The sequence below is a fragment of the Berghia stephanieae genome, chromosome 11 (genome assembly GCF_034508935.2).
Source record: "Berghia stephanieae isolate SIO BIC M18660-M18661 chromosome 11, UCSD_Bste_1.3, whole genome shotgun sequence".
NCBI classification, from domain to species: Eukaryota; Metazoa; Mollusca; class Gastropoda; order Nudibranchia; family Aeolidiidae; genus Berghia; species Berghia stephanieae.
Window position 1 is genome coordinate 4,861,457 of NC_088370.1, and position 25,073 is coordinate 4,886,529.

General features: G+C 33.7%; 1 protein-coding gene across 3 annotated transcripts in view; it reads right to left on the reverse strand.

The window, feature by feature from the left end:
- Positions 1-6,939: 6,939 nt before the first annotated feature.
- Positions 6,940-25,073, reverse strand: part of LOC144956832 (uncharacterized) — a 68,519-nt gene continuing 50,385 nt past the window's right edge. Inside the window, exons 28-35 of one of the 3 annotated variants that reach the window (XM_078887585.1) lie at positions 24,485-24,624; positions 23,701-23,865; positions 20,515-20,649; positions 18,556-18,687; positions 16,138-17,065; positions 15,342-15,373; positions 13,868-14,033; positions 10,427-12,024 (exon numbers count right to left, since the gene is read on the reverse strand). In XM_078887585.1, coding sequence (XP_078743711.1) covers positions 11,894-12,024; positions 13,868-14,033; positions 15,342-15,373; positions 16,138-17,065; positions 18,556-18,687; positions 20,515-20,649; positions 23,701-23,865; positions 24,485-24,624 — 1,829 coding nt within the window. In that variant the 3' untranslated portion in view covers positions 10,427-11,893. Of the gene's footprint in view, positions 12,025-13,867; positions 14,034-15,341; positions 15,374-16,137; positions 17,066-18,555; positions 18,688-20,514; positions 20,650-23,700; positions 23,866-24,484; positions 24,625-25,073 lie in introns of all 3 variants that reach the window. The other 2 variants (XM_078887586.1, XM_078887587.1) reach the window with 2 other exon arrangements.

A 25,073-nucleotide genomic window follows, 5' to 3' on the forward strand; every position in this document is an offset into this window, starting at 1 on the left:
AGCGCTTTACAAGGTGTCCCTGGTCAACAGCAACATTTAACATGTAGAACGGGACATGACGCCTGTTAGGCGGTATTACAATTTTTCGGACAAAGACAACGCTGTTAATGACAGTTAATGGTTGAGAATGACCGATAAAAAGCCACAGTGAATAAGTTTTAAGATGGGAAGCCAACAGATCGTGGAGTGGAGTATGAGTCATGGTCATATGGCCTTTAACATAATATTATAACTGAACTGCCATAAACTATGCATGATAGTGATAGCTGAATGAGTCAACGTACCCAAGACTTCCTCGAAGTATTTAATTATTAATAAAGTCCCAGGTTTGAAGTGTGTGTCAAGATGAGGGTCATTTAAATCGATCGATATTTGAAGGAAGTGTTTTCTGGCCAAATTTTTAAAAATACGAGTTTATTTTTGGGTTATTTTTCTAGAGTACGACAGTCCATGGTTAAAAATGACCAATAAAAAGCCACAGTGAATAAGTTTTAGGATGGGAATCCAACAGGTCGTGGAGTATGAGTCATGGTCATATGGCCTTTAACATAATAATATTATAACTGAACTGCCATAAACTATGCATGATAGTGATAGCTGCTGAATGAGTCAACGTGTGAAAATTAAATTGTGAAATTATATATGTGCCATTTCGTTGAAGATAATATAAAACTATAATAATATTCATTTATTATAGTTTTATATTATCTTCAAAAATGATCATATATATATATATATATATATATATATATATATATATATATATATTATATATATATTATAATTATATTTTATATATATATATATATATATAATATATATATATATATATATATATATATACATCCATCCTCACATTATTATTATCATCATCATCATCAGTATCATGTTTTGTTTGTTTATGGTTTTAAAGTTTTACTAACTCCGATTGGAAAATGGACAAGTTAACAGTATAGATAGATCGAAGTTGACGTCACTCCGGCCATTGTTATTGTTTTTTGCCGTCCGCGTTTATGAGTAATTCTCACTAAACTGTATTAACCAGACTATAAACGTTTAAGGTAACATAGTTTTGTGTGTTGGTCCAATATACTTCCGGGTTGTGAGCTTCTTAGCAAAGCGCACACGAGCCATAGTGTCTTTATTTTCTAAAAAGGCCTTAAATGTGTGCAGGAAATTTTAAAAAAGTAAAAAAAATTGAGCTTTTATATAGCGCAATATCCACTACATGAATTTGTTTTGTTTTTAAGGGCTTTACGGCGCTGCATGCAACACATTTAGGTCATATCAGTAAAAAGGAAGAAAATGGGATAGTAAAAAGTTCTAGAATTACAATTAAAGCACACAAGAAAAAGTAAGACATAGGGGAAAAGATGTAGATTCTAAGAGCACACTATCAAAGTACTTAGTTTGAGATCACCTGCCTCATCCAGACACAAGGTCCCAACTAAGTGGGATACAATCAAATGTTTACATTGTAAATTTACATATTTGTGTTTGTGTTTTTTGTCTCCTGACGAAGGCCAAGGGCCGAAACATTGTTTGTTTTGTGCTGTTCCCTTATATATGAGTCACAACCACTCGCTTTATTTTTCTCTCCACAATACCTAAAGTCATTGATATCGGAGTACAGGCAATCTCTGGCTCTCCACTCCTCACAACACACCACTTTAAAAAGAAAATAATTTAGAACAAAATTCTCGGAACATGCATTTTACCTTGCGGCACTAGCAATCTGGAATTCTCTCTTGGGACTTTAACCAGATGTTCTCATTCTATTGAGAGCTTCAAATCTAGACTGTTTGTTTTTAAGGGTTTTACAGCGCTTGCAACACATCTAGGTCATATCAGCGCCAGTAAAAAGGAAGAAAATAAGATAGTAAAAAGTTCTAGAATTACAATTAAAGCACCCAAGAGAAAGTAAGACAAAGGGGAACTGGAAACAAATAGGGATCAGATGTAGAATCCAAGAGCATACCATCAAAGTACTTAGCTTGAGATCACATATAAGTCTCATCCGGACACAAGCACAAGACCCAACAAAGAGGAATACACTCAAATGCTTACATTATGCATTCAAAATAACAAATACAATCATACCTAACAGAGAGATGATTTACAAGGAAAAAAATATCATCTCCCAAAACAATAACTATGCTTTTGACTGTTTCCCTCCCAGCCAGGACTCAACCAAGTAATCTCATTCCAAGACAAAGACAGAAAGCAAATGGATAACAGATACAGGGGATAGAAGACACAGTATGTACCTCCCTGCCCACTATGGAAGGTCAGGAACCCCACCCAGCAAATCTAGACTGCAGACAGAATTTTTAGATAATCTTTTCCTTGATTAATAGATCACCTACAATTATAACATTTAATTTACTTAAAATTAAAATTGTAAATAATAAATTTCTTAACATTCTCATGGCAACTACATAGAAGACTATGCCTTACTTGTGAAGCGCCATTGAACACGTTAGGTGGTGATTGGAGCTCCATAAATTTTATGATTTATTTAAAGTTAACATTCCCTCCTCCCCTAAGGAAAATTATCACCACCACTAAAATAAAATGAAACAAACAAACAAACAAAAAAAACAACCAAAAAACAAAGCACACAAAAAAAAAAAAAAAGAAAAAGAAAAAGAAAAAAGAAGAAAAAATAAGAAAAGAAAAGTCCAATCCATGAAAATTAAACAGGATTCATCATCCAATATATTTTACATAGTCAAGTCAATCACATTATAACTCATGATAGATGCTAATTAATAATAATAATGATGATAATAATAATAATAATAATAATAATAATAATAAAATTATATAATAATAATATAAATAATTAAAAATTAAAAATAATAATAATAATAAAATAATAATAATAATAATAATAATAATAATTAATAATAATAATAATATAATAATAATAATAAAAATAATAATAAAAATAATAATTAATAATAATAATAATAATAATAATAATATAATAAAATAATAATAATAATAATAATAATAATTAATTAATTATTATTATTATAAAATAATAATAACAACATCTAAAACAACAATCATCTTCATCATAATCATCATCATAATATCAACAACATTGATAATTATCATCATCATCATCTTAAACTATTAGTGAAGACTAACACTCGCTGTAATTCAGTCTTTCACCGAAAGCAGTATTTAATAACAAAATCATAAAGCAAGATGTTGCAAGAATATAATAATATAATTAAATTATTCTAATCATTTCATCCATTTGACTCGTGTACTTTCTGTACATCAAATTATATTAAATTCAATCTTTAATCATATATTAACAGTACAAATGTTGTCACATGACACACACACACACACGAACGTGTGTCACCAAACACAACATAATGTTTTTAATGTGACCCGTCGACTATATCCAGTATTATGTCAGGATGACCTAGACATTGTCACATCACACACACACACACACACACACACACACACACACACACACACATATACACACGAGTATCACCGAACACAACATAATGTTTTAAATGCGACCCATCATCATCGACTCAATACAGTATTATGTCAGGATGACCTATGTTTTGTTTGTATGTTTTTAAGGGTTTTACGGCGCTTGCAACACATTCAGGTCATATCAGCGCCAGTAAAAAGGAATTTGTTTTGTTTTTCAGTGTTTTACGGCGCTTGCAACACACCAAGGTCATATCAGAGCCAGTAAAAAGGAAGAAAATGGGATAGTAAAAATTTCTAGAATTACAATTAAAGCACAAAAGAAAAGGAAGACAAAGGGGAATTTGTTCAAATAAGGAACAGATGTAGATTCCAAGAGCACACCATCAAAGTACTTAGTTTGAGATCACCTGTCTCATCCATAGACAAGCACATGTCCCCACTAAGAGGGATACACTCAAATGTTGACAAATTATATATAATATGTAGTAAACAAAGCAATACAATGCATAACAGAGAGATGATTTTCAAGGAAAAAAATAACATCTCCCAAAACTCTAACAATACATTTGACTGTTTCCCTCCCAGCTAGGGTATTCAGGCAGGACCAGGACAAAACCAAGTAATCTCATTCCAAGACAAAGACAGAAAGCATGTTGGAAAACAGACATAGGGGGATAGAAGACACAGTAAGTACCTCCCTGCCCACTATGGGAGGTCAGTCAGGACTCTAAAATCAAATCATGAAATCTTCCCTGAATTGACACGTCCCATTGAGCAGAATGAATTGATTTCCTAAATCAACATCATTATTATTATTATTATTATTATCAATGTCAAATGTTGAAATTCCAACCGCTTTGACTTTCAATTCAATTTTTGTGATTGATGTGTTACATCCTGACCTAATACTGAATTGATTTACATATATATTTGATATCAAGAACTCGCATTGCTAAACTGCTGTACTCTTTTAAAAAAACCCATTTATTAAAAAGTTTTGTCCATCAAATATTGATCCCTTTCACTGACTCTCTCATCTTGGTTAAAAACTTCTCAAACCTGGGACTTCGCTCGAGTTTCCGCCAAGATAAGGGTAATTTAAATTGATCGACATTTGAAGAAGAGCGAGTTTTTTTATGGCTAAAATTTTAAATAGGTGGTTTTTATTTTTTTTTTCCGAGTATGGCAGTAAAGAGAAGGTGCTATTTTCACCTGTCATTTGTAATTTCTAATACTGTGTCCTATCAAACTGTTTATCATTATCACAGGGATAGAATCAGACTTGAAAAAAAGACACAGAAAAAAAACAACAAAAGTGCGATTCTTTTTTTTCCTCTTTTAAAAAATTATTTAAGTTGAACTTTATAGTATATCTTATTATGTATCCCTAAAAGATTATTAATTTTGTGAAAACGTAGTTTGCAATAATAGAACTACTTGAGTTCAACACACTATTCAGTTGACTATAATTTATATACATTTTTATTGACTGCGCCTTCAAAATCAAGGAAGATCAACATATGTAAAGGTGGCTATGATTTGTCATTTCGAAATCAAATAAGTGGTAGGGATGTCATGACTATGAAGAATATTTATATCGCAATTATAAAGGATTTTTTCATTTTTGGACTTAAGTCATTCATGACTTCACTATAATATTAATATGAAAATGAACAGAGTCGATTGATAAACAAATGGCTGTATGATAGGAGGTCAAAGTAAACATTTCTTCCACCAATGATTTTATCCAAAAAAAAAACCTAAAAAGAATTCTGATTAAAATCGTAAAAATTCAATCCCTGTAGTTTTTATATTAATAATCGGACTGAGAGAACCCAGTCTTTGATTCGATATCAATTTACCGATTCCTATCTTCAGCAGACTGGCTTGTACGGAGATTTCCAATTTTACCCTTTAACTCTCTCCTTACGCACAACTCTCAAAACTTTTACTAAAATCTCATACACACCCAACACATAAATTGAATTTTAAAACTCAAATTTAAGCGCATGATATAGATACATAATTTATAGATCAAAACAAGCTTTACAAAATAGTATTAAGTTCTTGTAAATAAAACAACACCTTTTCTTTAAATATTGTGATTTAAAAAACAAATCTGAGTCAGAAAAATTTTGGTTGTATCATAACGAACGTGAGGATTTTCCTGTAGGTGGCAAGGAGAGGGTTAAAAGGTGAGACTGATTTCCTTTCAAATCAAGATGAAGAAAATGTTGCTGCTTGAAGCTCGGAGGATAAATTAACGATAAGAAATGAAATGTAAGCTTCGATTTATTGAACGAAGCTTACATTTCATTACTTATCGTTATTTTAAAAAAAAAAAATGAAAATTTCTTCCATTACGATTTGGTCATAACCATAAAAGTCCCGGTAACTTAGATGGCAGAGCACTTTCCTTTCAATCAAAGGAATCAGTATTGGTCCCAGTAAAAGGTTGTTTACCTGACCCCCTTTCCACTCAATAGTGATTGGGTAACTGGGTTTGCTAGATAAAAAAAAGAAGTTGTCCTTTAGATAGAGCCAAAAACCCTATGGGGCCTGTGTTTATCTAATATTCTATAGTGTTACATGAACATTTGCAATTGCAATTTCTTGCTATCCTTTGGATAGGACACTAATCTATAGCAAAGTACTCTCGACTATCCAATTAGTGGTGCTATACTGGTCCCCTTTTCTTGTCAAGCGACTGCTCTCCCAACTGAGCCATCAGGACCCCTTTTGCTAGATAGACTTGTGTCCTTCACAAAAGGGTAGCGAGCAATTGTAACATGCTTTAGAAATCAGGATAAACTACGTTGGATAGGAGACCAATTCTTTTCACCAGATTGAAAAAAAAAGAAAAAAAAAAATTCTCTTTATTCATCCCCAAGGGGAAATTTGTCTTTGGAGTCTATCCCAAGAGAAGACTGGAATAACCCAGTCATCAGCTGCAGTGCAGCGCCGCAAAGTGAGCTAGGGCAAAGTGACTTGCTCAAGGCCAAACAATGAGGCGGGTAGTCGAACTCAGTACCTTTTGGGTACGAAGCAAAGACCGTACCGCTGAGCCACCTGTCCCTTACATACCCAGCGATAGACAAACCAGTTCCTTTGCTTGGGAGACAAGGGCTCTTTTACTGAATTAATACTACATGCAGTAGTAGTAGTAGTAGTAGTCCTTCAGAGCCATTAGGCCCATAGAGCTGGACTTTATCCCAGTTTCTATAGTGTGAATGGGACGCTAGTCTATCGCAAAGCGCTTTCCACCAGATTTATCAGACCCAGCTACCCATTCACGGCTGGGTAGATATTGGAGTGCTCTACCAACTGAGCTATCAGGATCCTAAATAATACATGACCAATTGTAAGAGTTTTTAACCAAAAAAACCCCCCGAAAAACACACACACACACACACACACAAAGCAAAAACAAAAAAAATTCAATCGAAAAATGACAATGAAAAAGGCAAAAGATTTCAAATAAGTGTAATTTACATATTGGTGCAAATTATAAGGCAATGTGTTTCTTTTCACAAGGAGAGTGAGTAAATGAGTGTGTGTGTGTGTGTGTGTGTGAGAGAGAGAGAGAGAGAGAGAAAGAGAGAGAGAGAGAGAGAGAGAGAGAGAGAGAGAGAGAGCACAGGCGTTTAGTGCTTTCAGTTTAGTTCGCCAGGTAAATCTAGCCAGTCTAGTGATGATGAGTCATAGCTTTACACTGAGAGAGGGAGACAATTTTTTCGCCGTTTTGATCGATTTTTTCTGAATTTCAAACTAATGTAGTATTGCCGTTATTAAGTGTAGCAAAAATATTTTTATACTACCAAACAGTTTCATTAACAGAGTTTTCATTAATTATTTAATCATTATTATGATGTTGTTAAAAAGCAAGAGGGATAACCCATGAAATTGATCCATAAATTTAAGTGAATTGAAATTTTTAAGAGAATATTTTAACATGTTCAACACTTAAGATTTTTAAAAAAAAGTAATGGAAATGATGTTGAATATCTGTAGAATGTAGACATATAAATTTTATACCAGTAGATTGAGACGTTTTTGAGATATCAGTTCACCTGTACGTAAAAGTAAGGATTTTGAGTAAGGTAAAACTGAAATCCAATCATAGCATTGTCTTAATAGACATTTTTTAATAAACTAGAAACATAGTCAAATGTGATTCATGTATATTTATCCCAGAATCAACGAATTATAAGAATTCCATTAAAATTTGTTATATAAGGACACTCATTTAAAGACAATCAAAACCACTAAGAAAATCTTAAAGAGTTCTTATAATTTTCATAACCTTATTTTTGAGATATCCATGCCCATTACTTTTTTATGTACTTGACTTGCACCTCTTTTAATTTGTGTGCCATATAGACTGCATATAGCACATCACTGGTGAAAGGTTAGGATCATATTCACCTCATGAAGTATTGTTTCTTGTTCAGAGTTTTCTCATTGAACCAAAGGTATCAATACCTGCATCGCATTTCTTTAAATTATGTATCAGTGAGATATATTTATCGCAAATTGAAATATTTAAATATGTCAGAATTTCACATTTATATTTATAGTCAATTGTTGATAACGTCTAGAGTCTTTTAATCCTCTCAGCACGGCTCTGTACTCTTTAACAACAAATTCGACATATTTCATTTGTACTGGTGTGATGACCGTCTTCAGTGTGTCTCTCCATGACCTGAACAGAACTTAAATAAGTAAATTTAAGAAATATCTAAAATTTCCGCTTAAATTCAATGAAATCAAATTAAATAAATGTCTCTTATCATCACTATCTAGTTTTATTATTGGGTTTCTAAAATATCATGAACTATTCTCCTCTTTGTTGGTAACAAAAATAATTATTGAGATTCCTTTCCACACCCTCTATTCTTAAATCCCTGAATCTACACAATAAAGTATATATCATATAAAAGATAATTTTATCTACTTTTCTCTGATCTCTCATCCTTGATGGTAAAAAGTGTTGGTTTGATATTTTGAATTTTTAAATATTTCTTAAACTTATAATTTTAATATTTATTTCATAAAAAACTCTGATTATTCAAAAGAGAAAAACACAAACTTATCATTTAATGATGTAAAAAAAATAATTGCGTCTTGTAGAGGAAAAGCTGGTCTTTGTATCCATATATGTTTGAAAATTATGAAAAAGATACTGCGTCCACAATAGGCTGAGAAAATTGAGTATTTTGATGAAATTTCTACTACTCTCTGCCTGAGAGAAATTCAAAGCGATGAGATTTACCTGCAGACATAATTTATTGCCAATGCACCCGGTCTTGACAGGTGTTATCACTGTGGTTGACGGTGGATTGTTTACATTACTTGACGGTAGCCAGTGAGGGAAGGAGTAACTAAACTGAAAGTTTGGGCCCTATTTAAACGGCTGTGAGAGAGAGAGAGAGACAGACAGACAGACAGAGAGAGAGATGAAGATACGGGGTGAATGTTTAGATATTGCAGATAGATAGAATATAGGATTGAGTATTTCTTGTTATTTATAAAACGTGACAAATGAAATAGGTAGGGGTGGAGTGTGCTGAGTGGAAAGAAGCGGATACAAGGGTCTAAAGTTATGAGCATTATCTAATGTTGATAAGAAATAATAGAACATATGAAAATAATATGTAAAAACGTTTCTTTAACATCAAGGTGCACAGTTGAACATTTTTGTAAAATCTCTTTTGAATATAAAGAAAAAAAAATCATCCATATCACACATTGTTAAGCTAATGTGAAGGCAAAGGGGGAATATCTTTTCTTAAGTTTAAATTTATTAAATAAAAGCAATAAATAGCAAGAATTTCCAACCTCTCTCAATACAGAAACATGTTTCACATTGTGACAGAAACAAATGAAGAAAGATATAATCGTACTTCTGCAAAGGAATTTGATTGCACACTACAAGATCATTATGCAATGTCCTCTGTGTAAAACAACAACAACATTAATAAATTGCAGGAACTCTCATAAAAACCCCCAAAAAACATACAAGTAATTCTAGAGTGGTATTTGATAGAAGACCGCAAGGTCAAGATCCTGTGCATTAGAGCAAAAATAAATAATAATTGGTAAGTTTAATGTATGCAGATTAATGATCGATAATTAACATTGGGAACATAACATAAGAAAAAAATTAAAATTTTGTCCCAATCTCATATCAATGAGGGCCTAGAAGTACCGAGTACTGAGCAGCTACAAGCCATGGACTTTAACAAGTAATGTACAAATAATGAATATTAATATTAACAGCGCTTGTCTATCTGGATTTAATGTGTTTTTGTTTTAGACTGAAGAACAGTTTTGAGCCCGAAATGTTTCATGTTGAGAATGTTATTCATTTTTTGAAAATCTAGTATAATGAGCTATATTTTTGTCAACAAAAACCAGGTCTTTTGATTTACAAATAGACTGGGTCTTTGATTTACAAATAGAAAAATTTAGTAAAGATTAAAATAAATTTCTTTACAACGGTAACTTTTCTCAATTGCTACCTGGGTATGAATGCAAACCTTACTGCTTTGAACAAGATCGGTAAATCTGTCTAATCATTGTTACTGCTTTCTTGGTTGAAAATCGTAAGACCAGTTAAAAAAAAAATCTAACCATGACTGATAATTGAAAAGGCTTAACGAATCAAATCAATATGGGTATGATTAATTACCGTAGCACCAATGAGATCTTATAGGGATCTATTTCTAGCAGAAACAATATATATGATCTTTTTTAGTAGAAACTATTTCTGATTTTTAAAAAATATTATAAATGTCAAATTTTGAAGTGTCCCCTCATAATAGAGTGAAAATGCCATCAATATAACATATTATAACATTGTCATATTTCATAAACTTGACTCATTTCAAGTTACAAATGTTTCTTTAAGAAAACAAAATTAAAACAACTTTCAACAATCTAATCACTCTAACTCCATTCTCTTCACCCAATCACAGATTGAGAAACAAACATATAAATGAGTAAGAAAAAAGAAATACAAATTTATCACAATGTTGATGATCTATAAATAAGGTTTTCACATATATGTAACATAAGGCCATTTCCATAATGCAAATGATGAAAATGAATCTTGATATCTAATAAAACGAATCTGTAAGACCATAATTTAAATTTTAAAAAAAATGAGGCAAAGTGCTGTTACTCCAAACAACTTCCCAATACAAATAAAATAACCACACCAATTAATCATAGTGTCAAATCGCATTCGGGTTTTAACTTACAATTTATTTCAAAATTTTTTTTTTTATTTTTCAATAAAGAGAAGAAACTTTCTTTCAATCTGGCACATTTGAAAATAACCCACATAAGAACCTGAGCATCGGCAAACTTACCGAAAAGATGGGCATGACCTGAAAATGGTCATTAGAAATGTCAATAAATTACATTGTTTAATTTTTTAGATTTAACCAAGAGTAAAATTGGTAAGTCATTGAAGATGGCATTCATAACGGTTGGTGAATTCATATCCCGACCTGCCAACCGTTCACATTCCAAAAGTGGAATCAGAAAGTCAGAAAATAGGAATTTTGAGACAAAAAAAATAGGAATTTGTCACCAATGGATTGTTATTCCCTACCAAAAATACCACAAGCTTTGTCACCAAACACATAAAGACGATGTTCTGGCACAGCTGGCAAACTGCATATTGAATGTGGTAGGTAATGAAATGGGGAAGGGGAGGGGGGCAGGGTGCAAATCATTTTAATACTTCCCACCCCCCTTCCCCTCTATTTTTTCTTCTTACCATTATCATCCTTTTTGAAAATCTGAATTTTTAGAGACAATGGCGGAATAGTACAAAAAGGAAGAGTGAAAATAGGAATGATTCCACCAAAAGCAAAAGGGTTGGCAGGTATGGATATCCTACCCTACACGACTGTCAGAACTGGGACCCGAATCAATCCGATGCCTTCACCAAACAGTCAGTGTGTAGCTGGATCACCTTTAGATCTGTTGAAAGAAAAGGTGACCTGAAAAGAAACAGATCAACCTCCCACAATATGTTTGGCTCAGGACATTTCCTGGAAATTTGAGCAATTGTAACATGCTTTGGAAATCAGGATAAACTACGTTGGATAGGAGACCAATTCTCTTCATAAGATTGAAAAAAAAAAAAGGGGAAATTTGTCTCTAGGGTCTATTCGCAAGGGAAGACTGGAATAACCCAGGCGTCAGCTGCAGAGCTAGGGTGAGGTCACACACCGCAGCAGCGAGTGATCGAACTGGGTACCTTTTGAATACGTAGCAAAGACCGTACCACTGAGCCACACTGCCCCTTTACTTTTATAAATTGATATTCCCAAAACCTCCCAACACCTACAGAATGCAATGACCTTTTGTCACAGATTTTACATACAAACTCCGTACTTTCAATAAAAAAATCTCAGCTGAGGGGATCATCAAAAATGTCGTCCAAATTCCCGGCTGGGGATGATGATTTTGTTCCAGACTTCTTCTTGCCTGAATCTTTCTTTGACTTCACAGTGGCAGCCGATGCATCACTGAAAATGTCATCTGAAGAACATGAAGAGAGAGAAAAAAGATAACATTGGCTGGAATAGAATCTCATCTTAAATTAAAACAATGCAAAAAAAAAAAACTAATATAAATGGACAAAAAGGAATCAGTATGGCTGTTCAGTATATCACATTATACGATTCTTAAACTCCTTTTTTGGAATTCTGGATGTGTTTTCAATTACAGCATGAGTCTGGGAGTTCGCATTGGGAACAAAGTTCGATTTCCAAGATGCAAGAGTGTAAGAAATCTTTTATTCTACCCTTCAATCAATTCTGATTTCGCTATCTCTGAATAAAAGACATTTTCAAAATAGTTAAATGAAACTTCTTTAAAAAAAAAAACAAGCTAATTTTAGTGAAAATTTACGTTTGAAAGTCTGATATCACAAATTATTATTGTAAACTTGGTATCATTATGCATTACTATTCATGGAGAGGGATAGAATATTAAGTATTGCAAAACCAGTACAGATTCATGAAGATATCAAATTGTCTTGAGTCAAATTAATCTCTAAGGCAATAAGTCAGCCTAATCACTTTCATGTCTATCTCATGCAATTCAACAGATTCACCTTGCTTGTGCGGGCGGCTATGTGGTCTAGTGGTATGACACTCGCTTTCAGATTGGAAGGTCCTGGGTTCGAGCCTCGCTCGGCGCATAGTTCAGTCCTTGGAGAAGGCTCTTTACTCACATTCTCTCACTGTCCTCAGGTGTAAAATAAGTACCTGGCCGGTAACAGCGTTGTCTATGTCCGGAAAAAATGTAATATCGCCTAACAGGCGTCATGTCCTGTCCTAGAAGTTAAATGCTGCTGTTGACCAGGGATCCCTTGTAAAGTGCTTTGAGCACGTTTAGTGGATATTGCGCTATATAAGAGTTCATTTAAAAAAAATTTTTTTTTTGCGTAATTTGTGTTTCACACACATTAGGACTTGTGGAAACCAAATTTTCTTTTTATTTGGTACAAATCGCCAAAAGCTTACAAGAGCACTTGCCTTGTAACTAAACAGTCTGTTATCTCTCTTGGATACAGTTGAGGAGGGTTTTTTTTTTTTTCTCCCTTTGAAATTTGCAAGCAAACAGACTTATCTATCCTATATACAGTTGAGTTGTTTTTTTCCACCTTTGACCTCCCAGGAGGGGTTTTGATAGCTCAATTGGTAGAGCACTCGCTTCATATGCAAAGGGACCGAGATCAATTCTGGGCTACTCAACAGTGAATGGGTAGTTGGGTCTGTTAGATCAGGTGGAAAGTACTTTGCAATAATAGACTAGCATCCAATCCATTGGGTAGCAAGCAATTGATATAGTCTGTTTCATGCTATAGAAACCAGGATAAACTCCGGCCTTATGGCTCTGAAGGACTGCTTTGACACCCAGTAGATATAAGGTACTTTGGTAAGTTAAATCTGGTGCAAAAGTACGACACAATAGACGAGTATCCTATCTATCCTCAGTGAAGCAAGCAATCATTACTATTTAACTCTCTCCTTACCAGCTATTTTTAGAATTCCCCCAAAAATTCACACCCACCCGACACAAAATAAGACTTTTCCTAATCAAACAAAAAAGTAACAAGTGCATTCTATACAGAATGTTGTTCAGCAAAATGATGTCTACAACACAGTGTTTAGTATTTATAGCTGTAATCAAAGCATTTCTTTAGATTTTATAATGTACAAGAGAAATCAGAATAAGAAAATTGTCGGTTGCATTGTAACGAATGTGACGATTTTCCTATGGGTGGTAAGGAGAGGGTTAACACTAGAGAAACTGGGATGAACTCTGGATCCATTTGTTTTTTCGTTTTTTTGTTTTTTGTTTTGTATCTTCTCACCAACATCATCCTTGAAGACGCTCTTCTTCTCCACAACCTTTTTTGGTTTCTTGGTCACTTCCTTAGCCTTTGGCGTGGCCTCTGGGATGTCACTAAAGATGTCGGTGGAATCGGACAACAAATTCGATTCTTTGGTCACAGCTTTTCTGGGCCGCTGTCGTTTTTCCTGGGGAGAACGTGTAAATAAATAATGGGGACAAGGTTTAGGTCATATTTCTTTTGTAAAAAATATTCATTGTCATTGAGGATGGATTGTGCTCATTGCTGCTCAATTATCAGTAACACACTGTACAATCTTCTGGAACAATACGCTTCTACAGTCGTAACATCACTTCCCTCGTAATGACGCATGGTACTTAGTAACTGGCTCTAAACTATCGGAACAATGACGGATGCCCTTATGAAATATTTCTCAGACGAGCATAAAAGCGTATCCAGAAGAAAAAAAAAACCCATTCTGATCACAAGACATATGAAAAGTTCTCGCCAGCATGAAGAATAAAAAGTACTGATTTTCTTTGTTTAGAACCAAGATGGCCGCCCATTGCTGGGAGACGTGACACCAGACTATTGAATCCAATTACAAAGGCCATTCAACTTCTTTGTCACATGTCTCTCTAATCTATTCTTTACAAAATAGGGTTGAGGATCACCAATTGTTCCGTAAAGCCAATGTTAAATTGTTATCATCAAGCACAGAGTTACCAGCAAATCTATAAATACACTACAGTAGTATAATAAGTATAAAAGATGACCGTCTGTTCCTAACAGCCTTTATTTCTCCGCAAATATTACCCACGTTCTCCACTAGTAATAGAAATAATAATAATAATAATAATAATAATAATAATAATAATAATAATAATAATAATAATAATATAATAATAATAATAATAATAATAATAATAATAATAATAAAAAGCATTTATATAAGGCTTTACCCTTAAAAATCAGGCTCAAAGTGCTTTTATTTACAACACCGGCTAGCGCATTTTAATAAAATCGCGTTTTTAAGGACACGTGAGATATCCTGCACCGATAAAAATGGTTTTCTGAAAACAATTTGACGTCAATTTTCACTTTATTAATTAAACCTCTTATACTTCAAATTTACTTCTTCAAACATTGAAAGGGTGAACATTATAGATAGAATGAAGATGACGTCACTCTGGACTTTGTTATTGCTTTTTGCCATCCGAGTTTATGAGTAATTCTCACTAAACTGTATTAACCAGACTATAAACGCTCTAGGTTACACATAGATTTGTGTGTTGGTCAGTTATACTTCCTGATGGCCAAGCGCATACTATCTATAGAATGAGACATGGCTTGGATGTCATGGTTTTTCAAGGTTTTTTATTCTTCTTCTTTTAAAAATTTTTTTTTTTTGAAAAGATCATTACAAAAAACATAATTAAAAAGAAAACAAAATAAGTTCTATGCCAGTCAGGAGTGATGGCAAAATAGTACTCACCCCTGTCTTGGAGTCATCTTTGGTCTTTGAATCTGAAATGGTATATAAACAAACATCCATCTGATTGATTCATGAATACAATATTACAGTTTATGTTGACTTGCTTTTGTTACAAAAAAAAATGCTGAATTAATTGAGCTTTAAAAATTAAAAAAAAAAAAATTGAGCTTTTATATAGCGCAATATCCACTAAACGTGCTCAAAACACTTTACAAGGGGTCCCTGGCTAACAGCGATGCTTAACATTTAGGACAAGACATGACGCCTGTCAGAGATATTATTAATTCTTTCGGACAAAGACAACGCTGTTAACAGCAAGGTACTCATATTACACCTGAGTATGGTGAGAGAATGTGAGTAAAGAGTCTTTTCCGAGGGCTCATCTATGGGCTGAGCGAGGATCGAACCCAGGACCTTCCAATCCGAAAGCGAGTGTCGTACCACAAGACCAATAAAGAAATCTCATTCATGGTAAATCTTGCAGGTATTATTTTTTTCTGTTTTTTTTTTCTGGTTAAACGTTTTCAAAGATAGAACAGAAATGAATAATAATAATAATAATAATAATAATAATAATAATAATAATAAAATAATAATAATAATAATAATAATAATAATAATAATAATAATAATAATAATAATAATAATAATAATAACAACAACATAATTGGACAATATTTCCGTCCAAAACTAAAATAAAGATCTAGATCTGTTGCAATCACATAAAAGTGACAAGAAGGTCAGTAAAGAACAGCAATTTGCTAAGGAATAAAAATGACTATAAGGAGTTACCCACCCTTTTTCTTGTTGAGAGAAGAGTCAGCAAAAATATCATCCTCATCTTCATCTGCTTTCTTGATTTCTCCATTCTTTGCCTTGGCTGAGGATGAACTGCTCTTCAATGAAGGAGAGGAGAAAAGATCATCCTCATCGTTTTCATTGGCGATAACATTACCCGTCTTCTTTTTATTACTGGAAGACAAACTTTTTGATGTTGCAAACAAATCGTCATCATCATCATCTTTTTTATTATTAGTTTTACTGTCAACAGTTTTAGAGTTGAGGTCTTTGTTCGTTGACCTAGAATTGCTGACAGCTTTTTCACTAGAAATGTCAAGGTCGTCTTTGTCTAAAACTGAGGAAATATCATGTTTAGACTTAGAAGTTGGTTTGCTGGCAAACAAATCATCAATATCGTCGACGGCCTCCTTTGAATTAGACTTAGATCCAGGAGCTTTTGATTTAGATGCAGTGCTAGAAAATAAATCCTCATCTTCCTGTTCTGTAGATTTCGAATTCAATTTGGACGAGCCGCTTTTACCACTGAATAAATCCTTTTTGAATAGACTGTCTTCAGCATTATTATTATCAATGCCGACATGACTAGTAGTATTTCCTTTCCCCGTAGTTTTCTCCTTGGTGTCGAGCCCATCCATGAGTTCGTCATTGCCGAAAAGGTCAAAGGTTTTATTGCTTTCCGTCTTGGCTTGATCGGATTTGCCATTTGTTGCTGTTGTCGATGGGGAAGACTCTTTTGGTGAAGCCGCTGTTTTTGCTGTAGTTGTAGGAGTTGCGGCTGGCAGGTCTGGAAGACTGGGTAGTTCAGGGATGGTGGTCGATGTCGGAGATAAGATTTTGTCCACGTCATCAGTCGACTGGTCAGCAGCCATTCGTCTTGCCTTACGACTCTGAGGACGTCTACGAGAAATTCCTTTTGCACGGTCCTGGTAACAATTTTTTTTTTTTTAATGGAAAAAAGTAAGAATTTAAAAAACTTGAACAATTCACAATATCCACTTAACGTGCTCAAAGTGTTTACAAGTGGTCCCTAGCCAATAGTAACACTTAACTTGTAGTACAAGACATGATGCTTTTAGGTGATATTATTTTTTTTGTTCTGCCAGAGACAACACTGTAAACAGCCAGGTACTCAATTTACACCTGAGTACAGTGAGAAAATGTTAGTAATGAGCCTTATCCAAGGACTCAACTATGTGCCACTCAGAACATGACTCAAACCCTGGACCTTTCAGTCTGAAGACGATTGTCATAACACTCGACCACATAGCCGCACTATTAGAAATATTGCAATATTGGCATAATTTAAAAATAAGAAGAAAACGGTTCTTTGACATGGTATAATATAGTATAGAAAGTATCAAAATGCTTGCCACCTACCACCGAACAGAACAAGAAGTAATTTCTCCTGATCAGATAAAAACTAGATTATCCAATTGCAGTGCGTAAAAAAAGAAAAGAAAAGGAAAGAAAAAAAAAGAAATAAAGAAATCCCAATAGCACAGGGACTTGAATCAATTCGCTTTGCTTGTTTGCCAACAGATCTACCTCATGTGAAACAATTTTTAAAATTTATTTACAGCAAGTCCTGCAATAAAGCATGTTGGAACTAGTTACTGAATTTTTGTTGTGTTTAAGGGTTTTACGGCGCTTGCAACACATTAAGGTCATATCAGCGCCAGTTAACAGGAAGAAAATGGGATAGTAAAAAGTTCTAGAATTACAATTAAAGCACAAAAGAAAAGGTAAGACAAAGGGGAATTTGTTCAAATAGGGAACAGATGTAGATTCCAAGAGCACACTATCAAAGTCCTTAGTTTGAGATCTAAAGGTCTCGTCCAGACACAAGCACAGGTCCCTATTAAGAGGAATACACAAATTTTTACAAATCATATATAGGTTGTTATCTTCCATCTCCCATGAGTATTGGGTTTCGACACGCTAGGATTCTAGCATGCTTTTTGGCTTTTCCTGAGAGCGTGCTTAGTATCCAGCGAGTACTGGTAGTATGCTTCAGAAATAAATGGGAAGGAACCATATTCAGCATCCAATCACTGCATCAATCAATCCTCAAAATTAAATTTATTATAAAATTGATTTTAAAAACCCAGCCAATATTGAATCTCTTTATCATCATCATCATAGCTTTTCGCTCCAACACCGAACCCACTCCACAGCATCTGTGGAGCACACTCTTTAGGTCATGGTCAGTGCAGCTGGGCCCATCCTGGCATTCTCTAAAGGATGTACTCCAATGTCTGCTCTGGGCATCCCCATGTACACAAGCTAGTCTCAGCCAGCCCCAACTTTTTCATGCTTCCAGCTGTTCTCCCAAGTTTTGCCTGTTCTCTGTTCAGTGTTACTCATTCATTCCTGGAGAGCTCGGTTCCTCTTTATCAATCACCCTAAATCTCACCTTATTGGCCGTCTGAAGTGTCTCACTTTCCACCGGCTGGTCAAAGTCCACCGATTCTGACTTCTCCAATTTCTTGAGAGACGGATGGACAGCTCCAGGCAACATGGCTGCAGGGTTGAAGGCAAGAGGCTTCTGGGAATGTAAAAAATAAATATAAAAAGACATTGTAAAAGTTACTGAGGTTTGGTTCCATTTTGTTTTTATTTTGAATCTCTTCTTCCTGCATCAGAGGCTAAAATAATAATACATCATCAATAATACAAATGATGAGACCTGCCTTGTTTTGTCCTCTACAGGCATTTGTTACAAACTCTTAAAAATAGCAGACAATGTGGGTCAAATCATAACCACTGATAATGATGAATGTTTATGTTAGCTGTTGGTGCTCTTCGATTCAGAGTGTCAACCCCCCCAAAAAAGTTACGAAGTGACATGATAGGGATTATTTTGCTTCACCTCTTAAAAAAAATCTACAAGGACTGAATGATTACAACTTTCCATTTTATAGATAACATAATGATTAAGAGTTAGAATGGTAAATACAGCCATCAATTTTTTTTTCTTTCTGTTCTGCCTTTATATTTATTTTATCTGTGAATAAAGCCTCAATATAGAAGATGTTGAAATTTGTCTTGAATCAGCCTTCTGAAGCTTGTAAATCATCATTTTCATCGTCAAAACTTTCATTTGAGAATTTTCTTGTTAAAAAGGTCTTAAGGGGCCAAAATTGAGTGAGTAATTAGATTCAATAGTCTGATGTCACGTTGCCCAGCAACGGCGGCCATCGTGGTTCTAAACAAAGAAAATCTGTACTTTTTATTCTTCATGCTGGCTAGAACTTTTCATATGTCTTGTGATCAGAATGTGTAAGAAGTCCAAACATGATTAGATTTATAATAGGTTTTTTTTCCCTCTGGATAAGCTTTTATGCTCATCGCAGAAATATTTCATAAGGGCGTCCGCCATTGTTCTGATAGTTTAGAGCCAGTTACTAAGTTACCATGTGTCGTTACGAGGGAAGTGACGTTACGACTGTTGAAGCATATTACTATTGTCCACTTCACTCTAAAGAAACTGTGATAAACTCCGGCTCCTAATGGCTCTGAAAGACTAATTCTGTGCCCATGATACAGCATTAAAAGGGATTTCATTTAGATTTTGAAAAGCACATGCAGCTTATTTTAATGAGATGAAATGCTATATGGTAGACACCTAAAAGTAGAAAACGGTAGGGGCTGCCTGAAGCTGGTGATCGTAAAATACTAACAAAAGAGTGATGAGAATGGAGAGGCTTCGTATGGGAACAAAACAGACAATGGACGTTTCGGGTACAAACCCTTCGTCAGCACAACAATACACAAATTAACGTGGAAAACACGTTAATTTGTGTATTGTGCTGATGAAGGGTTTGTACTCGAAATGTCCATTAAAACACGTTAATTTGTGTATTGTTGTGCTGACGAAGGGTTTATACCCGAAACGTCCATTGTCTGTTTTGTTCCCATACGAAGCCTCTCCATTCTCACTCTTTCATTAGTATTATATGGTAGACACCATATTGTTGTTGTTGTTATTGTTGATTTCCTTTTCTGCCAATGAGTAGAATTTGAGCCCAGTATGTAAAATGGTTAAGTGATTTTAAAAAGGAGTCTTGTCTTGTATATCTGTTTGGCGGTTAACCCTCTCCTTACCAGTCATTTCCCCCAAAACTTCACACTACACCCAACTAACACAAAATAGATTTTTTATCCTTCAGACATCATAGCAGTAAAATTCTTGTGATACATAATTTCTGTAGCAAAACATGATCTATAACACACTGTTCATTTTCTTTAAATGTTACGATGTACAAAGGAAATTTGAATAAGAAAAATGTTTGTTGCATCGTAACAAATATGACGATTTTCCTATAGGTGGTAAGGAGAGGGTTGAAGGCAATTGACCACCCTGTATACTTACATGAGATTCATGATTGGGGTCGGAAGGATCTGTCTTAGCAGGGGAGGTAACCTTAGATTGTCGTAAGTTGTCTCCTTTGCTAGGGGTTGGGGTCGGGGAGGTCAAGGCTGCCAAAGGGTCAACAAATGCAGGGGGCTGCAATCAAAGAGGAGTGATTTGGAAGAGGGTCAAAGGTCAAAGGCTAAAATTAAATTGACAGCCATGTCCGATTAAAAAGATGCTCAACAATCTTAAGTCAATAAATTACACAATGATTAACTCCTTAGGGGCAAGGTTGGGTTATGTGATAACCTAACATCAAATCTTACCCTTTTCAACAAAAAAAAAAAGTAGAATTTGAGCCCATTATGGAAATGGTTAAGTGATTTTTAAAAAAGAGTCTTGTATTGTTTGGCGGTTGAAGGTTAACAAAAAAAAACAACAAAAAACCCCCCCCAAAAAAAACAAAACAAAAAACAAAAAGAAAGAGAGAAAAGAAAAGAAAAAAAGAATGCAATGCAATCCAGGCTTCACTGAAGCTCAAATTACATTGCCATTACTATTTATCTTTTGGTGAAAAACGGTAAGACCTGTTAAATGTAGCAACTCCAGGGGAAAAAAAATGATTCGAAAGAATTTTGGTATCGCTGTTAAAGGGTTAATAAGTGTTTATTCCTATGGAATTTGAACACATGTTTTATAAACTTAAGATGGTTGAGCAGTCAATCATGAGGATAATATGGAAGAGGTATAGAGTTGGGATGGGAAAGGTTGAGAGGGTTTAATGAAATAATGCCATGATAAAGTAAGATATTCAAACATTTGAATTATTATTGTTACTATTACTAGTATTGCGTGTAGCCTGAGGAATGCTAAAAGACTGAACATGTTTGTTTTGTATTGTTCCCTTTTATATGAGTTACATTCACTTTCTTTTTTTTTCTCTCCATCTTCTTGGCTCATTTAGGCACCTCTAGGTTTTGTAAAATGTTCAATCTGAGTCTTGTTTTTATAACTTATACATGGAATTTCATTATCAGAATCATGCTCACCCCCCGGACTTAACTATCTCCTTACCAACTTTAGGAAAATCGTCACATTCATTACGATACAACGAACAATTTTATTTCTGATTTCTTTTGTAGACAACAAAAATTAAAGATTTCCTTTTATTTATTATTTTTTTTTTTTGGTTATAGCTATAAAAACTTGATATTGTTTTGTAGAGCACGCATTGTGCAATTCTGTTTGAGTAAGACAATCTATTTTGGTGTTGGGTTGGTGTGACGTTTTGAGTAAATTTCTGAAACTGGCTGGTAAGGAGAGAGTTAAAACCAGAATGAGACAGTTTGTCTTATATTAAAGAAACAAAATTGACGTCACTCAGCTCTTTGTTATTGTTTTTAGACAGCCCTTTCGGTGATCACTTTTTACTAAATTACATCAATCAGACTATAAACGTTAAAGGTTACAACTAGTTGTGTGTGTTGGTTGGGACATTACATTCGGCTGGCAGATGTTTTGAGTATTTTATCTAAATCTAGTACACAAATATCTTGGAAAATTGAGAGCATAATAATGATATGTAATATCAAAACCAATATCAACAATGATAATAACGATTTTCCTATGAGCCTTATTTCGAATCTTTGGTAAATTCTACTTTATCACAATAAAATTCATTAAAAAAAAAATTGAGTTTTATATAGTGCAATATCCACTAAATGTGCTCAAAGCGCTTTACAAGGGGTCCCTGACCAACAGCAACATTTAACAGAAGGACGGGGCATGACGCCTGATAGGCGATATTACAATTTTTCGGACAAAGACAACGCTGTTAACAGCCAAGTACTCATTTTACACCTGAGTACGGTGAGAGAATGTGAGTAAAGAGCCTTTTCCAAGGACTCAACTATGCGCCGAGCACGAGGCTCGAACCCAAGACCTACCAATCCGAAAGCGAGTGTCATACCACTAGACCACATAGCCACACAATCTTAGTGATCAAAGTGACCAATGCACAAATGTACTGAATGGTGAATTATAACTGGGGAAGCGTTGATTGTTAGAATTGGGTCTCGAAAATTTCAAAAATAAAAACTAACATTTGTAAAACTTGCCTTAATGTGCTATTGGTAAATATAAATCTGTCTAAATGTAAAAAAAAAAAGTGTAACATAGTTTTTATATTATAAAATAAGTACCATTCAAATTCAAAATAGACCATTAACAAATTTTTTTAAAAAATAACAATAATTAAACAAACAAAAAAAACAAGAAAAAAGTACCCCTCACCCCCCCCCCGCACAAAACAAAATATCTTAAAATCTGAAACCATCGTCAATGGGGGTGGGTGATTGAGTGGATGGCGTATAAATGTGGGAGGGGAGAGAGGAGGGTATTTACTAAAAGGTAGGATGGCAGACTGGCTAGCTAACTAATCTCTCCCTAAAAGGATTGTTATGGTATTCATCGTAATACAACCTAGACACCTAAATATATATATGTATGTGACTCTACACCTTTATCTATCACACACAACATTATTTTAAACATCCGTCTATTTTATAAAAGCAATTTCGAATATCAAGAAGAAAAAAATCTACATGTTTATCAGCACATAATGCATGATTTTTACCCTTTTTAAAATGAAATATTACATTAAAAGGTTTCTTTAAATACAATACAAGTGGAAATTGGAAATAATAGTATCTGAGAGGGCATGTCTGACTCATATCATATCATGCCTTCCCAGAAAATTGTGTTTATCTGATAGAATTTTGTACAACTTTGGGTTATCTTCTATATCATCTGGACATTGAATACACACGTTATAAAAATCCTTTAAAGTGGAAAATATATGAAAAAAAACGAAATAGAATAGTTATAAAAATTCTTTTTAAGTGGAAAATCTATGAAATAAAGGAAATGGAATAGTTATAAAAATTCTTTGAAAGCGGAAAATCTATGAAAAAAACGAAATAGAATAGTTATAAAAATTCTTTTAAAGCGGAAAATCTATGAAAAAAACGAAATAGAATAGTTATAAAAATTCTTTTAAAGCGGAAAATCTATGAAAAAAAACGAAATAGAATAGTTATAAAAATTCTTTTAAAGCGGAAAATCAATGTAAAAAAGTGGGGAGATTCTTTCTAAGATTATAAGCCAGTCTGCAAAGCCGCAAACAAATTATCAAGAGATTCCTACCGCTTCCCGTTTTGGGCTGACTGTCGATGCGGGTTTCGTCTCCGAATCATTCTTGACAATCTTGTCTGTGTCTTGGCTCGGGGTCTTCTTCTTCATAGCAGCAAAAGGGTCGATGCCTCCAAACATGGATACAGCCCCGGCCAACTTCTTGGGTCGAGGAGCGGACTGGGTTTGGAGGTATGGTATAGGTAGATGGATGATTAATTATGTTACTGATGATGATACATGACGCCAAAATAATAATAATAATATTCATAATAATAATATTAATAACAATATTAATAATAATAATAGTAATTAATAATAATAATAATAATAATAAATAATAATAATAATAATAAATAATAAATAATAATAATAATAATAATAATAATAATAATAATAATAATAATAATAATAATAATAAATAATAATAATAATATATAATAACTAATAATAATAATAATATAATAAATAAAATAATAATAATAAAATAATAATTATAATAATAATAATGATAATAATAATAATAATAATAATAAATAATAAAATATAATAATAATATAATAATAATAATAATAATAATAATAATAATAATAATAATAATAATAATAATAATAATATAATAATAATAATAATAATAAAATAATAATAAAATAATAATAATAATAGACTGATAACTAAAACATATAACAATAATTAAAACCAAAAACTATTTAATAAAGCAGATAAACTATTACTAACTTTTATCACACCCCCCCCCCCCCTTTTCTTCCTATTCCCAATAATTTACGTCCAGACCTACCTTTTCTTGTTGCTCTGTGTTTTCTTCTCCAGTATTGTCTGGTTTTGGTTTAGCAGGTGTTGTTTTTGGAGCTGCTGGAGTCCTCTTGGGCCCGAATAAATCGTCCTCGTCATCATCTGCTCCAAATAGATCCTCAGGAGCTAGAAAATTGATATAAAAATACAGTGCAGCCTCTGGATAACGACACGGACCTCTGGTATAGCATCAACAATCGGCAGTTGTTACCGATGCTTGTTACCCCGACCATCGTCATCTCATACTCTTAACCAAAAAGAAACCCTGTTTTCCTCCCAATGAGATTGCTATGTTACTGACCATTCAGAATTATTCGTTAAGCTTCTGAAGTTTTTGACCCAAGGGGGTGTGGGGGGGAAATGAAAAAAAAGAAGGGTGTCATAACGAATGGCTTGTGTTTTGCAGCAAGCGAGGAAAAAAGTCTCAGTTCAGCAGTTTCAGAAATAACCATTTTAATGATGTTTCCCAAAATGCAACAGCGCTGCTGTTTCATAAATGTGACATTGAGAATTTTTTTTATCAAAGTAAGCCTCAAATGATAATTTAAAACTTCAAAGCGTTATTTCTGATTTGA